Raw genomic sequence first — 17,496 nt, forward strand, 5'->3', positions numbered from 1 at the left:
ACGTGCACTTCACTCACATAAACGTGCACTACACTCACATGAACATGCACTTCACTCACATGAACATGTACTACACTCACATAAACATGTACTACACTCACATGAACATGCACTACACTCACATGAACATGTACTACACTCACATAAACATGTACTACACTCACATGAACATGCACTACACTCACATGAACATGCACTACACTCACATGAACATGAACATGCACTACACTCACATGAACATGCAATACACCCACATGAACATGCAATACACTCACATGAACATGCACTACACTCACATGAACATGCACTACACTCACATGAACATGCACTTCACTCACATGAACATGAACATGCACTACACTCACATGAACATGCAACACACCCACATGAACATGCAATACACTCACATGAACATGCAATACACTCACATGAACATGCACTTCACTCACATGAACATGAACATGCACTACACTCACATGAGCATGAACATGCACCACACTCCCATGAACATGCACTACATTCACACTCACATGAGCATGCACTACACTCACATGAACATGCACTTCACTCACATGAACATGAACATACACTACAACCACTCACCAAAGACAAGACTAGATGCCCCCAGGCCCCCTGTGTAACCACAGCCCTATTTACAGGAAGAACATGTACTCTATCCTTGCTGGAAATGAAATGTTACCAAAAACTAGAGAATAGTAGCTTCTGCTCATTTACAGCTTTTTTGCAGTCGCTAAGACCCAATTTCTGAAACCTTTTGTCAAACCATAGCACACGGCAGCCAAAGCCACACGCACGACATGCAAAATATCTCACACTTGAAAAAAGCAAACGCTTCATCCAGAACTCTTTCAACTCTTGCCAAAATTATATTTTTGCACTCAAACTCTGCACACAGATATCAGATGAACAGCCTTTCCTTATATGACAACTTCACATTGATGTGACAAATGGAAAATACTACTACCCTGTTTCATAATACTCACACATGTATATATATTTCAAATCTACAGGTTATTTATGCATATTCAGTACATACACACCATAAAGTAAAACACAATTACAAATGTTTTGCATGAACAGTGTCTTTCTGTCCTGGGGTGGACAGTCTTCTTCTTCCGCCATCAAGTGGTAGTCTAGCAGTTCTGCAAAAACATGATGTGAACGGTTTACTGTATTGGTGTGAAATGAAACTTCACTGTAACTTCACTGGTACTACTGATATGGTACTACACTATGGTAGTACAGTGGTTCATATGGTACACAGTTCAGTTCTGGGAGCTCGGTAGCATGGTATAGAGCATAGGTCTAACTGAGTCTCATTTCCAAATGTCCGGATGATGCTATAGTGTAGTGGAACAGAGTAGGTTGGACCCTTTGCCTCCACGAAACTCAACCCATGATTGACCACATGGTTAACCAAAGTGGCTCTGATCTCATCCGTTATGGTTGCTCGTCCTCTTCATTCTCATCCTCTTCCTCATCCTTTCTGTGCAGTATTGGACTCCATTGTTCTGCAAATCAAGATATCCAACTTTATTGGGCTCAGGCTGTGATTACTAAAGATTTGTAAAAATTAGCTAGAAGTGTTTTTACCTGTGCCGATTGGGTTTGAATAATTGGTACGTAGGTTTTGTTTGGCAGTTGCATGGGAGTGTTTTCCAAAAGACACATATGGTTTTCAGTTTTGAATGTTGTGTCTAAAGTATAGAACTAATTTTTCAAAAAAATTATTTTTGAATTTCTAAATTAGTGTAAGGCAGAAAATGTGCTTAATGTTTACTGCACCAGGTCGATAGATAGACTACATGAGTTAGCAGTTCCCAAAATTGTGCAATAAGTACCAGTTTTGGAGGTTATAGCTCTGAGAAAAAGCCAAAAATGCATTACTAATGGTCCATGACGATGTGTGTTGGGAGGTTGTTGTATCCTGAAAATAAGAGAGAGAGATAAAACCCTTTCAGTAGGCATTACTCATCCATTAACATTTGAACTTAGATTAACTTGCAGCTTTTCTGATCATTGGGCCAGCCAACTGACTGATAAGAGTGTCATGTAATTAATGAAAGATACCACATGCATGCACAAACAGAAACACACACTCGTCCACACAGACACACACATATGCAATGCATACACACCAGAGGTGGGGACTCGAGTCACATGACTTGGACTCGAGTCAGACTCGAGTCATTAATATTAAGACTTTTGACTTTACTTGAAAAAATATTCAGAGACTTAGACTTGACTTGGACTTTTACACCAATAACTTGGGACTTGAATTGGACTTGAACCTGTTTACTTGCAAAGACTTGATTTTTTTACCCCAAATCTAAATTTTAAAACGCATATTAATATTTACAAAGTGCGCCCCATTAATTTCATTTCCGTCCTTCTGACGCAGACCAGTCCTCTGCTTTTCCACACTCTGTACGTGTGTGTGTGCATGAGCTGCAGCACAACCAATCAAATGGGGGGTTGGCGAACGTAAATTTTTACCGGGCGGGGTGTAAAATGGACACAAATTAGGTATTATATCGCGATCGATCAATCGCCAGTGGTTGGTGCCAGAGCGAACTAGTAACTCATTGAATCATAGATGTGGATCAGAGGTAAATAAACTAGATTTTTTTCTGGCGTGAGAAATCGGATGTGTGGCGTGAGAGCGTGTGAAGACGGTCAAATGCGTGTGTCTCACGCTCAATGCGTGAGAGTTGGCAACCCTGGGTTCTGTATCTGAACTCGGGGAAGAGAGCCTCTCTCTGTCACCATCATAATATCCAGTTCTATCTCAGCATGGATTGTGTATTTGAAGACATCTACGTCGAGAAAAAAATATATTGACAAAAGTGGAGCGAGTTTTCAGCTATGGGGACATCATTCATCGTGCACAAATGACATACAGACTTTTGGCCAGCAAATGCAATGCAGAATAGTTTATTGAAATGTCTAAAGTTGCAGATTCCTGTTAATTGTTCAGTTCTTATATTTGTTTGTCTTGTGTCACTCACACATGTTCTCCAAGAAACCAGATAAGAGAAGAGAGGGAAAATGCTGTTATGGTTCTTTGTATTGTACTGTGAAAATATCAGCACTTTTTATTTGAACATGGAGTTCTACTTATGACTTTTTCACAGAATATGTATTTCTGGAAAATTGTAGTTTAAAGTATGAATATTTTTGCAGCCAAGTTTAACAAATTGAACTGTGCAATAAAGAGGTGTAATAAAAAAATTTTTTTATACTTCGTGTTTTCAGTTGCACATGTTTTATCAAGATTTGAGGAGAATACAGATTTAAAAAAGAACGCATGTCTATTATTTACATTTAACATATACCTGCAACATTGGTAAAAAAAAAAAAAAGAGACTCGAAAGGACTTGAAATTCCAAGTTTCAGACTTGGGACTTGACTTGACTGTTGCCTGTCTTGACTCGAGACTTGACTTGACTTGAGTGTCTTTGCTTGAGACTTGACTCGGGACTTGAGGTATAAAGACTTGGACTTACTTGAGACTTGCAAAACACTGACTTGGTCCCACCTCTGATACACACGCACGCACACACACACACACACACACACACACACACACACACACACACACACACACACACACACACACACACACACACACACACACACACACACACACACACACACACACACAACTGGTAAACTGGCTTTGAAGACCTTCGGTAATGGATTGTCAAACTGCAGGCATTAATTATCAAACCTTCCTCTTAGGCCCTCAGCCATTTGTCTCAAAGCAAGATTAGACACTCTGCCTTTCCAGTTCAAATACAGTATACCATCAGGAAGTAGTCACTGGAGTCAAACTAATTCATCAGAGAGAAGTCTTGAATAGCATTGAACACATGATTATCCTGCTGGATAACCCTCCTCATTCCACTTCCAAACTCCCACTCTGCTCTGCCCAGTGTGAGCCAGTTCCCAGGCAGGGCTTTCGACTGGGCCAGTATTGCTGCAGATGCAAAGAGGGATATTACAGTCCACCAGTAGAGTCCCAGGATCAGGGTAAGGCCATCTGTGCTATATACAGGATCTCATCTAATGTCCTTGTTAGTAGTAGTTAAGAGTAGTTAAAATATACACTGAACTTAATGAAATGTCTTTCTTATTATATGTAATGTATTTATATAGGTCCTTTATATAGGTTGTGCTTCAACCCAAGCTTTAATACACTCAACACGTAGCTCATAGTCTCACTGTTAACACTACTATTCTCAGTCTGGCCTTAACTTTTGTGAAACGGTTTGTGAAACAGTGGTGGCAGGTGTGAACGGAAGTCAGGGTTGCCACCCTAAGGTGCCTGTGTGCCTGCCCTGCTGGCCGGGATGCAAGCAGTGTGAGGACGGCTCCCCCTGCTGGGTGCAGGAGGACTGGCTGCTGAGAGCGGGGCTCCTTTCCATGCAGGGATTCTTCATGGTCCTAGTGCTTGTCCTAATGCTGAAGGCATACCAGTATCGCAGGACCAGGGTGAGTACTCTTGGACAGAGCGTAGTATTGTCAGTGTTTGATTTCCTCTTAGCCAGTGGCGGAGCTAGACTTTATTTCAAGGAGTGGCCAAAGGGTGAGCAAGGCTTTATCAGAGGGGTCCATATACAAATGATGAATGAAAGGAAACACATATTTTCTCTTAAAATTACCATTTCCAGTGGGGTGGCAGTAGGGGTGGCAAGGGCTCTGTTGGGGTGGCAATTACCACCCCTGCCCCCCCCTTTGGCTCCGCCACTGCTCTTAGCAGAAGGCTTGTGGCATGGATTGAAATAAACCTATTGATTGTATTGCTATTTTAATTACAATTGTTATTGAGGACTTATGGAGGCAACATTTGTTCTTTATCATTATAGACCTTTAGCGGTACAATAGTAAAGTTTGCCTCTACAAAAAGCAATATCTAATGTTTCATAACCTTCATAATGCCTTCATTATGTTTACATTCCAGTATTTATGGCAGAGAGCTTGTATGGCCTTATCTTAGCCAGGCAAAGTTCATTGTCATTACGATGCTTTCATACTCATACCCTTTTATCTACATCACAATGTGCATGTTCTCAAATCAGCTAAGCCTTTTTTTTATCTCTGAATGCATTGCTCTGACCATTGACAGCTAAAGATGTATCAGGGAACCTATATGGCATATATGGCATAATCACACATATAATAATGTACAGTAGTGTACAGCAGTAAGTAAATCCTCTTCAGTTATAATATATGGGTTTAACTACATATGAGCATGCCATCAGAACCACAGGGTGAGCCCCTTGTCATGTAATATTACATACCTGGAATTTATAATAGGATAAAAATATGTAGACAGATGTACAACAGTTGAATGTAGCAGTGAATGTAAATATATCTTTTTGTGTCTGGACATTAATTTAACTGCATTGGATTGAGTTCACATTTGGTATTCTGCCTTGTTTACTTCTGTATAACTTTACCAAAAGCTGTTATTCAGTTCCAACGTATGATTCACCTCTTGGCCAATAAAATACTTTATAGGATCTAAAGAGAAATTTACAAATTGTTTTGGGGGGTGAATAATTTTATCCTGCTGATGTATGACCTGTCTAACTTGTTTTTGCTATAGTTTTTACTTTTCTGCAGGGGAATCATTGTTGAATGGTTGTGGAGACATGTAGTAGTGCACACACAGTATATCTGTTTCCATTTGCTGATTATATTAAACCGCAGCTATTTTTTGCAGCACCTGGACACAGTTCTCAATAAAGCTCAGTCTCCCATCACGTATGGAGGGCATGGGAGATGGTGTCAGTTAATCCAGCTTCTTTGTCGGTCTTTGTGTGCTTAAACACACCCCCCCCCAAACCCCCCACCTCCACCTGCATCACTTTTGCCTCGTGTTTTTTTCATCTTGCCACTGATTGGCTCACTTTTGTGTGGTAGCGAATCCGAGCATCAGGTGTCCTGCTGCTGGAGATGATTCTGATTGGGTCTCTCCTCCTATACTTCCCTGTGAGTATTACAGTTAAAATCTTCATTCCAGATTATGTCACTATGTAATTATATTGTAATGGATTCCTCAAGCAGGTTTGGGCCATTATTTTTAATTTTATAAGAAAAAGTTCCTGAAAACTTATAGTCCACCTCTTCAGTCACCTGTAACATACATTGATGTGTATGTTTGATATCAGGCACAACATTCTGAAAGATTTTAAATGTTAATGTTAAATTATATAGTATAAACCACAATGACCATTCTCACGTAATGAAATAGCCTAAGTATTAAATGTTTCCCTGCAGTCTATGAGTCTCTCTGTGGGCTATATATAGGTTCAACTATTTTGAAACATTTTTCAATTCGGGGGTGGGGGACAGGCAGGGCCAGGTATGTAATTCTGCTAATCTACCTGCTGTAACTCTTAGAGTTGGCATTCCAGATTTTGCTCAGTTTTGGACTCTGAACCTCCAGTAACACCAAAATACTTTAAACAAATAACAAACAAATAATTATTTGGCTAAAATATAAATCTGTTTGTCTCTGTAGGTCTTCATCCTGTATTTCAAACCCAGCCCGTTCCGTTGCATTCTGCTGCGGTGGGTGCGTTTGCTGGGATTTGCAATCGTTTATGGCACCGTGACGCTGAAGATGTATCGGTGCGTACAGCTCCTGCTAGCGCTAATCTCTTACTAATCTGAGCATCATCTGTCACTCCACTCAAGTGAACAACAGTCCTCACACAGTGTGCTCACAACTCCACACCACCTGGACCACATTTGGCTTGTGAAAACAGTAGTAGAAGATCCTGGAACACTTTGTGAGCAGATTTAAGACCTTTACTACAATTTTGGAAGATTTTACCATGAAATATTCCAAATAAAATAAAAAATATTCCAAACATACCTCACATTGCTAAACATTTTCCCTCTTTTAGTTGTTATTGGTTTTGCTGTAAAAGCCCTGACTTTAGTTTGTCATTTTGGGTTAGATTGTAAGTTATAGAATAGCCATACTTTTCAAGAAGTCCACAAATGTAAAAACCTGACTTTAATAACATCTTTTGTCTGGAGTTTGATGTTTGATGAGCATATTTCTGACTGCTGTCATCCATGTTGTCAGGGTACTGAAGGTGTTCCTCTCACGCACTGCTCAGAGAATGCCCTACATGTCCAACATCTGTGTTATGAAGCTCCTGGGGGTGATGGTTCTCACCGTCAGCTGGTTCTTGTGTGCATGGACCGCAGGGGTCCTACAGAACCAGGACCGCAACATCCCTCTGCTGATTACATTCACCACCTCCGATGGCCAAGGCTTCAGAGTCTGTGACTTGGACCGGTGGGATTACATGATGGCTGTGGGTGGGTGAAATATGAACAGACTGTAAATCCACCATATCTTAATATTTACTGATAAATAACAGTGAGAATATAACAGGTCAGACATAATATTTTTTTTTCCTGAGAGTATGCATGACCCATCAAGAGATTGAATAAGTGATAAATTGCTCAGAGTAATCCAGTGGATTGTCAGTGTTATTTGAAAATCTTTTTTATCATTAGATAAATGAGCAGTAAACCAACAGTCCATGGCCTGAAGCAGCTCACTAGCAGATCAAATAAAGGCTGAATGTCAGACTGACCAGGCTGTATTCATATGCCTTTCAGCGGAGTTGCTGTTGTTGTGCTGGGGTAGCGCCCTCTACAGGTCAGTGAAGCGTGTTCCCTCTGCTTACCATGAGCCTCGATACATGGGCATGGCGGTTCACAACGAGCTGCTGGTCTCCTCCGTGTTTCATGTTCTCAGGTACGCGCTCAAGGTCACGCACACGTGCACTCTCCAAATGACCAGCAAATACAACACACTGATTCCAATGTGTCACTCATTTCTCCCATTCCTCCCATTGTCAGGTTCATGCGGCCATTTCTGCATCCTGATTGGATGATCTTGCTCTTCTTCACCCATACACACATCACAATCACTGTAACACTCGGCCTGCTATTCATCCCTAAGGTACTTCATTATCGCCTAAGGGACATTTTTCTTAGTATGTGCCTGGCACCAAAAGACCAGTTTTATGAGGAATCAGGACACTTTGGGTTAAAATAAAGATTCTCTCCCACTCATATGTGTTACAGTTCCTCTACATGTCTAGACCTTTGAAAGAGGATGTCGCAGAGGTATATGAGGATGAAGTGGATCTACGGCGTTCGTGTTCATTCCTCAACAACAGCTTTACATCTGCCTGCAGCCTGGACCCAGACGACATCCGGGTACACTCCCCTGACACCACACAGTCAAACCACCGCCTCCTATGTAACCTCTCCAGGACTTTGATCATATCTGCATGGATGTAGTTCAAGAGGCAATGTAACACAATTATAATTATTACTTAAAAGTAAAACTGCTAGTCAAGCCTGGTATTATATGAATTCCAAAATGCGCACAGCATTTTTATACATCTTGTTTTGAAAATGCATTCCAGATTGCTAATTGTTGCTCATGTTTGCAAGTCTTACACAGCAACACTCCATACAGCCCAATAACAATAAGCTCCCTAAACTTTTCCTAGTACAGCAGTGTCAAGTAATCTTAACAAGACAATGATAAATTAAGCTCATTTTTGATATTTTGATTAATTTGTACCAAACCTGTTGAAAAATGTTTATTCTTGAATTGCTGTTGTGCATCATATTCTCTTGATAACAATAACAATAACACCATTCCTGTTAACACCATTCCTCCCCTCTCTCTACACACCAGGATGAGCTGAAAAAACTCTATGCGCAGTTGGAAGTTCAAAAGAACAAGACACTGACAAACAACAACCCGCACCTGCAGAAGAAACGCAGCAGTCGTCTCACGCTGGGACGATCCATCATCAGACGCATCGCTGAGATCCCAGAGAGCTTGAGTCGACAGTGCAGTCATGAAGACAAGGACACTTCAGGGGGTGGAGGAACAAGAAAGTGGTCTGGATCTTTCATAGCAACCCCCGAAAGCACCAGAGCCAGTATGAGGAAAGATGGCACACCGAAGAGGCGGAAGTCCCACTGTGCTTATGAGCATGGTTCAGAGAGGGATGCCTCACTGATGAACTCCTCGCTGAGAAGCAACGTAGACAAGAGGTCACATGTCTCAGAGGCTGAATCCATCGACACAGTGCCACTTGTTTGCAAGTCAGCCAGTGCTCACAACCTTGCAGTGGACAACAACTTCCTACAGCCTGGGTCCCCCCGGATCCAGAAGTCACGTAGTTTCATAGAAAAGCACAGAGACCATTATGTATTTTCTCCTCCTAGAGCCACGGAGGACCCGTCTTTTGCTGGCACAGCAAGCTCTGAAAATCCTAAGATTCATCGACCACAGGGCTCGATAAAGGAGCAGACCTCGAATGCCTTGCTCTGTCTGTCTTTTGACAAGGCGGAGGTCTGCCCTTGGGAAGTTGAAGAGGAGTCAGCAAGCAAAAATCTGTCAAACCAAAAGCATGTCACTTATTCTCTCTCTCAGCAAGAACCCCCAGCTCCTGACCCTACGTCACCTCCTTCCCTACTCTATGTCTGCCCCTGGGAATGTCTGCCTCCGCCTCTTTCTTCTGTGGGAGAGGGTGGGCAGGGCATTGATTCAGATGTTGATTCTTCAAAACCAAAATTCCCAGTCTCCTCTAGTGCTCCTGGATCACCACGCGGCTTTGCCAAGCCAAAGGACTTCAGTGGATTTTCTTTTCGTTCGGCTACCCAAGGTCTCCTTGTAGCAAAGGGAATAGTAGTTGGCAAAGGATCCCATGCCCGAACCACATCCATGAAACTGACCCCAGGCAGTGCTACAAGTTTAGGAAGGAAGACACCACAAACACCAAGACGAGCCATGACCACTGTTGATGTGAAACCTTGCCTTGTAAAACAGGCAGCAGTGAGACTTCCATCCTCAGATTCCCCAGTCAAGAGTCCTAAAAGCAGTGCCCCATCACACATCTGCCCATGGGAATCAGAGGAGCTAGTAATGGAGGTCAGAAAACAAAATGCCAGTGAAAATATAACACAGTTACAGAGCAGTGGTGTGCATAGGCCATCTCTAACTCCCAATAGTGACAGCTATCATTCCTTACACCAGATTAAAGCTTCGCTGACTGTTCCAACAGCAGAAATATGTCCATGGGATGTGCCCAAGCAGGCTCCAATGCATCAGCAAAGCATTGCTGATATTTGCCCCTGGGAAGTGGTGGAGGAACCAGGGCAGTTACAAGTCAAGAATGCACGTGCTTCTCTTTGTCCTTGGGAAGAAGACAGCACACAAACACAAGGGTCAGTAGAAAAGAGGGAGCTGTTATGGGTCGGTCCAACACCTGAACTTCAGAGTTGTGTAAATGCTGATGTTTGCCCTTGGGATGTAACATCTCAGGTTAAACAAGATTCCGCTAAGTTATGTGAGGGAGTTATTTATACCAACGCTCAACCAAGGAATCAAGACACAAAGGGACAAGGTACTGCACCAGAGACACTTCACACTGATGATGAAACAAATCAACTACAGAAACATCAAGTAATCATTCGTGTTGACTTGTGTCCCTGCGACTCAGAGGATGCAATAGAAAAGGACCAGGAAACAATTCAGAGCACTGACTTGCTGAGCACAGCTACTGCAACACAACAAGCATCTCAGCAATTCAGCAGCACTGCAAAAGTATGTCCACGAGAATCAGAAGAAGCGTCACAAAGTGATGTTAAGGAACAACCAAAAGGAGCTGTTGAGAAAACTACAGCAAAAATTCATCCACAAACAGAAGCTTGTCCTTGGGATTATCCTGAATCCACCATCACTGAAATCTGTCCTTTGGAATCACAAGGAGCATCGCCCAACCTAAAGCAAGAAACAGTGGGTTTACCTTCCCAGGTGTCCATGTCTCAGAAAGAGCATTTATTGAAAGCAATAGGGTGTGAGAATTCAAAAGAAAATAGTGCTGCTGAAACCAAGGAAGTGGAGACGTCAACCCTGAAGGGAAAAAGTGTACTGGAAAATGTTGGTCCTAGGGAAACTAATGAGGCAGTCAAAATACAAGTGACTATTTGTGCAGAAGTCTGCCCTTGGGAAACTAGTGATCCAGTCAAAAAACAAGAGCCTGTTTATACTGAAGTATGTCCATGGGAAACTAGTGAAACAATGAAAAAACAAGGAACTGTTTGTGCAGAAGTGTGTCCTTGGGATAATAGTGAGCTAGAAACAGAACAACCAGCGAAATCAATCCAAAAACAAGAAAGAAATCGTGATGATGTATGTCCATGGGACGCAAGTGAGTCTGCAAAGCAAACGATGAAACAAAAGACTGTTGGCACTGATATTTGCCCCTGGGAAACAGAAAAGTCACCAAAACCAGTTCAAAGTCAATTCAGCCCTCAAGCAGACGTTTGTCCTCTAGAACCAGAGGACTCAGGAAAGTCCCAAATACAAGAAACACTTTGTCCTCAGGAAACTAAATCTGAAACACCAAGAAAAGCAGCAGATGGTATTGATAAAAATGACACTGAGATGAAGGAAAGTGATATGGTACTGTCTGAGGACATGAGGGCACAGGGGTCAAGGGTTAGCAGGCCTCTTACTCGCTGTGATGCCCTGTGTCCATGGGACACGGAAGGGGAGTCACAGGCAGCCATAACAACACACGAGAACTCCGATATCTTCACATGGGAGGAAACAATCCCAGAGGAGGATGAAGGTGATGATGCAGAAACAGCTGCAGAGGCTTTCATCTTCCCGCCTGATCTATAAACTGAGCTTAGCACTACGCTTCGCTTTTCTCTCAGAGACAGATACATTTGGTCACGAGTCATGTTATTGGGGTAACTGAGGCAATGTTTATTTCTAATTTAAAGTGGCAATTAAAGAAATGACAACTAATGGATACAACTATAGAAAATGTCCTTCGTTTTCTGCTTATCGTGCAGTATACAATATATGACAAGAAGTTACTGAATCTTGCCAAGACTGACAAGTCATTGTGATTGACTGATCTCCACAGCTAGGTGCATATCTCGCAACAATACCGTCAATCCCTCTTTGAACTTGATATTGTTTTGTGCATCTTTGTGTTTGTTTGAGAATGCAGTCTATTTAAACGTCAGCCACACGTCTCTATAATGATGTGACCAAAGAGACACCAATTAAAAGATCGAAAATATAAGAAAACCACACTGCAGAGTATCTTTTAATAAGTATACATTTTATCTTGCTGGCTTCAATAGTGGAAAGCCAGCATATTTCACATTTCATATTCATTCATCTGTTCATGCTGAAGACAATTTGTTTTTGGGGCTGCAGGTGTATTTGGCCAGCTTCTGGTCTGGTCCTGGAATTCCTTATGAAGAGTATTAACAACCATACTTCCATTATTTGATGTGGCAATGATATATGTATGGGAAATGGCCATACTAAGGCCAAGTGCAAAATACCATACACAGTCTATGAAGTATGTTTACATTATATTTGATATACAAGTAATATGCTTATATACAGCAATTATTTGGTTACAATGAAGTCAGTTTTCTCATTCAGAGCTACATTTTTGGAAATGTCAAACATTTCTTCTCATTGCTTAAAAAATTACACTTTTTATTCAGGAATCATGTGTTTATAATAAGAGGGGAATGCAGAGCGTCAGCTGATTTTTGTATGATTACAGATTAATTGTATGCTCCTTTGTCCCCTTTCTTTGTAATCTGGAAAGTTTGGGATTGACAAACTTCAGAGACTGGTCTGAGTTCAAGTGTGCATGCATAAAGTAAAAGCTCTGGACACCAGCACATCGGATTTGTTTAATGACTACAGGGTTTAATGCACGGGTATTTATATGTATACGAGTGATATGGTTCATTAAATCATAGCATGTTTTATACACAGACCCCTTCATTTTTGGTCTACTTACATCAACCCATAGACATCACCAGAAACTGAAGCAGCTTTGCTAGGTATATAATTATAGTAATTCATTCTCAGAACATATGCTGGTATTCTCTTCATGCTTGTCTCTGGATACATCTAAACCAAGATCCTGGATTGTTCACTTCTATAGTCTTCCATGGCATGTGAGGTGATTAAGTCTTTTATTCCCAACACTGGCACAGCCATTAGAGGCTGGGAATCCAGGTGTTCTTATAAATACTCTTATGCTTCTTCTACTACCCAGTCCTGTGTTCTTCCTATGACCCAGAAAATAATAATCATAATATAATTATGCATCAGTTCTTTACATGTGCTAAGGGAAGGACGCACTGGCCGAAGAATGGTCCACGCACTGGTTATACCACAGTAGGACTAGAACTGAAAAGAACATTCCAGTCTGATGTCTTTTGCTGGTAACACACTGTTATACTATACTGGTCTCGTTTTCATTTGTCATTTAAAAAGAACATTATTAAATGCAACGTTAATAAACCTTGTAAACATTGATTGTCATCTTTATAGATTATAGCTGGCACTCCTGGGGCGCTCAGCTGTGCTTTGAAGCAGGAGTTATCCTTCACCATCCCAGGCTGGTAGTTAATCTGCCAGAGGCAGTGACCTCGTTTGCGGATGAACGTTTTCAATCAATAAAATGAAACAGTGTAGGTTGTATGACTAAAGTCAGCACAGTCAATTTAAGAATAGACAAAAACGAAGTCACCATTAATTCCCTTAAACAGACAAGGAAACATTGTCTACATTAAACATTGTTTACATTAAAAGTAAAAAATAAATCAACACAATGTGGACATATTCTGAACACGACCATGGTGATGAGGGCTGTACAGTCTTTATTACATCTTTACTACACACAGATTTGATCTTTTTAGGGATGAAGGGCATTCATTTCCACGGAAAACAGTCATGTCAAACGTCAATAGTCTGTAGAATGTTGGTGGCGGCCCGCCTTCTGGGTTACTTATACCACTGCACAGGCTTGGGCTGGGGCACTTGGTAATTGAGACTCTCAAACTCCTCATCTGGTTTAAGCTTGGGGCCTGGGATCATAACAGTCTAGATGGGGAAAAGCAGGTAAAAAAGAACATTATTTGAAAATGGAGAGGTACATACTGAAGGAGGCAATAAATACAAACTGTATAACTTTAGAAATGAGACTGTGCCAAAGGTTTTGTGGTAATAGTGCCAAGTAAACAATTTGCATGCTGAAAATAGCACATTAAGCACCCACAGACCTTGATGATGGGGTCTTTAGGAGGGGCCCAGGCCGGGACGATCTTGCCATGCAGCCTCCAGCGGCCATAAGGGTTGACCAGGTGCCTCTCCATCACCAGATACTCCAGGACATCCTTTGGTTCCTCCTCGTTGCCCAGCATCAAGCGGCCAAACCGGTCATAAATCGCCAACGTCTAGGCAGCCCCAGAAAACATTGGGGTAAAACAAAGTCTGATGTATCTCATGCCATGAATAAGACAGTGTGATGGTAGACAGCTGGAGGTGGCACACCAACACCAAGTTTACAGTCCTCCACTCACCTGTCTGGAGTGCATGCGGATCGTCACCTGGCCATACAGATTGCCTTTGCTAATCATGTCGGTGCATCTAGCATGGACCAAGCGCGGTGGTTCCAAGGACTCGATGTATCGCCACCTCAGGGTTTTGTAGCGGTTCCCCCGAACCATCTCCTACAGCACACAGCAGCTCGGTTAAGTGCTCAACACCATCAATAAATGACTCTTCAATAGCACACACACAATCCAGTGTGTAAAACATTCCAAATTAAATAATCACGTTCTTTGTTAAAGTAATATGTAACATTATGTCCAACTTATTCACATTTCAGAAATGCCCGATTCTAAAAGTTTCATTTCAAAAGAATGGTTTACATACAGGGTAGCACCTTTCCGTCACCAAGGCATGAAGTTTGTCTTTGTTAAACCTTGAAAAGGAGACAGAGAGAAAAGGATATTCCTCCACACAGTTAGTTGTGATGAGGTCAAAACAGACATACATTTTTAAACGGTCAGTTCAATGTAGGGATAAAAACCAACACTGGAACCCCAACTGTAAAATGCTAATAGGAAATCACTGAGCTGGGTAGATGGACAGGACAGTAAATTTAGCGTTTTAGACAGATGGAAAACATACATTCATATTTGGTTTGTATCAAAATCAAGAACAAAAATATTTTCCTTACTGAGTCAGTGCCATATGGGCTTCAATGAAGATTTCCTGAGCTCGCACAGCAAACTCCTTAGTAGAAAATTCTGGGTCATGTTCTTTTATTTTTCGTATCCTAAAAATAAAACAAATACATCCTCACATGTATTTAGAGTGTGAACCAGGTACAAAGCGCGTAACCTTAAGACACACGTGTGTATGTGTACCCGCACACTGCCTTAATCCTGAACCTTACGCTAGTTGGGAGGCCGCAGTCTGTCGAAGTTGTTCTGTACGCTGCTTCAGTCCCTCTCTGGACAAAGAGGAGAGGCGAGCATCACCCTCGGGAGGGAGGTACGGATCAAAGACCGCAGCTGCCGTGCAGAGAGGAAAATAACGTTGAGCAACATATCTACCTCCTCAGTAAATCATAAAAGCACAGTTATAATGAACATCACAAGGGTTAAAGCAAAGACGTGCAGCTGATGGGTAGGACTTGGGTAACTTCTGGAGTCGGCGTACCTGTGCATGAAATGTTGACGGCTCTCTCCATGTATTCCTGCCTGATGACCAGACCAGCGGCCCGCATCTTTGCCTCTTGATCTGCCCGTGTCTTGACTCTCACGTTCACAGCGGGCGGAATAAAGTAGCGTTTCTTTGTCCGGATCGGAACCACAACATGCTGGGGGAAGAGCAAAAATTTAAATCTTTAACAATTTCAAACCATTTAAAGAATGGCGAACGTGATCATCTTTCTCAGCCTAGAATTTATTTTCGTATTTACTCAAACAGCATTGCACATTACTAGTACCTTTAAAAAATGTTGTTCGACTTAATTCCATACCTTTAGATTTTGCCATGTCTCGGGAAATAATTTCAACGTCCTACAGATGGAAGTCGCCATGTTGAATCTTCTTCTTGCGGCTCAGTCTTCGCGCTCGCGCCACCCAGTGGAACGGCGCGTGAAGCTCGCGCTTTTCAACCTTCATGGCGATGCTCAAAAGTTGAATTTGCTTAAATTATTTGCTCGTCTGAATCAAACTTTAGGAAAAATGTTTTCCTTCCTAAACCGCTGAGCCCACGAAACACAAGATTCAATATTTACTGCACACGCAGCTGTGGGAGTTTTTGTATTTTGCTTAACTTGATACAAGTTCTAGAAAAGTATAGGGAAAGAGTTAGCTACTGTGTGCTGTTGTATACAACACCTGAACTTAATTCATACATTTGTTATTTGCCAATTCATGATTTTTAAAAATGGGTAGGTTTCTCAGCCAGTGGTAAAATTAATTGGTCACCATTGTAAAGTAAGCAAGACCACATGGCCTGTGGCATTTACCTTGAGGACTGGCAAAAATGTCAACGTATTTTATGTATTACTATGAGTCAGCAACTAATACATTTTCCCATTATAAAAAGGTTCCCTTAAGTACATTAACGTACCTCCTCCACCCATACTCTGGTCCACACACATGCATTCACAGCAGACACAATGTTACGAAGAAAGAGCATTTTTGTTTTTTCATTTCTTCTCTTCTTTAATGAACACCAATTATATCCTTAAACAAAAGCACGACAAATGACTGAGGGAACTTTGATCTTTTGTAAAGAGCCTCATCAGAAATATTAATCTAGTTGCTCAACAAGCATTTGTGTATCCATAACATCCGACGTTAATGTGCCTGTTTAAGTCTGGACTGAGTATTACTGCAAACTGGTTTTACTGATTAAGGCCTCAGAGCACAATCAGAGTAAAATAACCACCCCTTAATATGGACCCTGACTTAAACTAGACTTAAGCTGATATAGTCCATGGGCCAAAGTAAAATCTTTCTACTTCAAGAGTGATTCAACACTAAAGTAATTGTTGAAGATGCACTTTATAAAATGCTCCCCTCCGTATTTAAATTATGTGGTCAATGCAGGGTTTCTTAAACGACGTTCTCCGTTTATTTTCCTCATTGTAGTTGCTCGAGAGGGTTAGGCCATTGGGAGTGTGTTGGGGAAGAGGGGACACTTTCACACAGAAGGAAAAATAGAATCGCAGTTCAGATTAGTCGAAGGTCTCAGCGAGAATGCTTGCATTATACAATATACATACAGTACCATGCTTACGCTGTTCGGTCTGATCGAACCGGTTGAGCGTTGAGAATCAGTGCCGTTGCCATTAGAAGTCCATTCTACAAGCGCACCACAATAACCATAAGATCCATTCCACTAAGCCACATCTCAAGGTGATTCCAAGTAAAACTGGCTACAGCCATCATTCACAGATGATGCAGCAGAGGAAGTAGATTACTGTTCGCACAGAAAATTATACACGTCAAACCATCCAACCCCTCAAAAAAGAAACTAAATTAAAATACTGAAATAATCTTTCA

At 41.6% G+C, this 17,496-nt stretch overlaps 2 protein-coding genes and 1 long non-coding RNA gene across 4 annotated transcripts in view; 1 reads left to right on the forward strand and 2 right to left on the reverse strand.

Moving 5' to 3' along the window:
• The window catches only part of gpr179 (G protein-coupled receptor 179), a 23,900-nt gene extending 10,479 nt beyond the window's left edge, over positions 1-13,421 (forward strand). The window contains exons 4-12 of the mRNA XM_077024671.1: positions 3,957-4,053; positions 4,304-4,515; positions 5,950-6,018; positions 6,551-6,660; positions 7,124-7,362; positions 7,669-7,807; positions 7,912-8,014; positions 8,140-8,274; positions 8,765-13,421. Of these exons, the coding sequence (XP_076880786.1) occupies positions 3,957-4,053; positions 4,304-4,515; positions 5,950-6,018; positions 6,551-6,660; positions 7,124-7,362; positions 7,669-7,807; positions 7,912-8,014; positions 8,140-8,274; positions 8,765-11,767 (4,107 nt within the window). The 3' untranslated portion in view covers positions 11,768-13,421. The remainder of the gene's footprint in view (positions 1-3,956; positions 4,054-4,303; positions 4,516-5,949; positions 6,019-6,550; positions 6,661-7,123; positions 7,363-7,668; positions 7,808-7,911; positions 8,015-8,139; positions 8,275-8,764) is intronic.
• On the reverse strand, positions 446-8,974 carry LOC143528794 (uncharacterized). 2 transcript variants are annotated; one of them, XR_013134524.1, is made up of 4 exons: positions 8,837-8,974; positions 7,217-7,356; positions 1,863-1,948; positions 446-1,163 (listed from the first exon to the last, which is right to left on the reverse strand). It is a non-coding gene; the product is annotated as an uncharacterized LOC143528794 (long non-coding RNA). The 2 variants fall into 2 exon arrangements; XR_013134525.1 differs by having other exon boundaries at positions 446-1,532; positions 1,615-1,948.
• Positions 13,422-13,771: 350 nt separating the features above from the next.
• On the reverse strand, positions 13,772-16,063 carry mrpl45 (mitochondrial ribosomal protein L45). The gene is made up of 8 exons (XM_077024681.1): positions 15,960-16,063; positions 15,638-15,797; positions 15,372-15,489; positions 15,153-15,251; positions 14,846-14,894; positions 14,491-14,640; positions 14,191-14,364; positions 13,772-14,011 (listed from the first exon to the last, which is right to left on the reverse strand). The coding sequence occupies exons 1-8, from the start codon at positions 16,017-16,019 to the stop codon at positions 13,913-13,915; spliced, it is 909 nt and encodes a 302-aa protein (XP_076880796.1). The 5' UTR covers positions 16,020-16,063; the 3' UTR covers positions 13,772-13,912.
• Positions 16,064-17,496: the final 1,433 nt, after the last annotated feature.

The sequence above is a fragment of the Brachyhypopomus gauderio genome, chromosome 12 (genome assembly GCF_052324685.1).
Source record: "Brachyhypopomus gauderio isolate BG-103 chromosome 12, BGAUD_0.2, whole genome shotgun sequence".
NCBI lineage: Eukaryota > Metazoa > Chordata > Actinopteri > Gymnotiformes > Hypopomidae > Brachyhypopomus > Brachyhypopomus gauderio.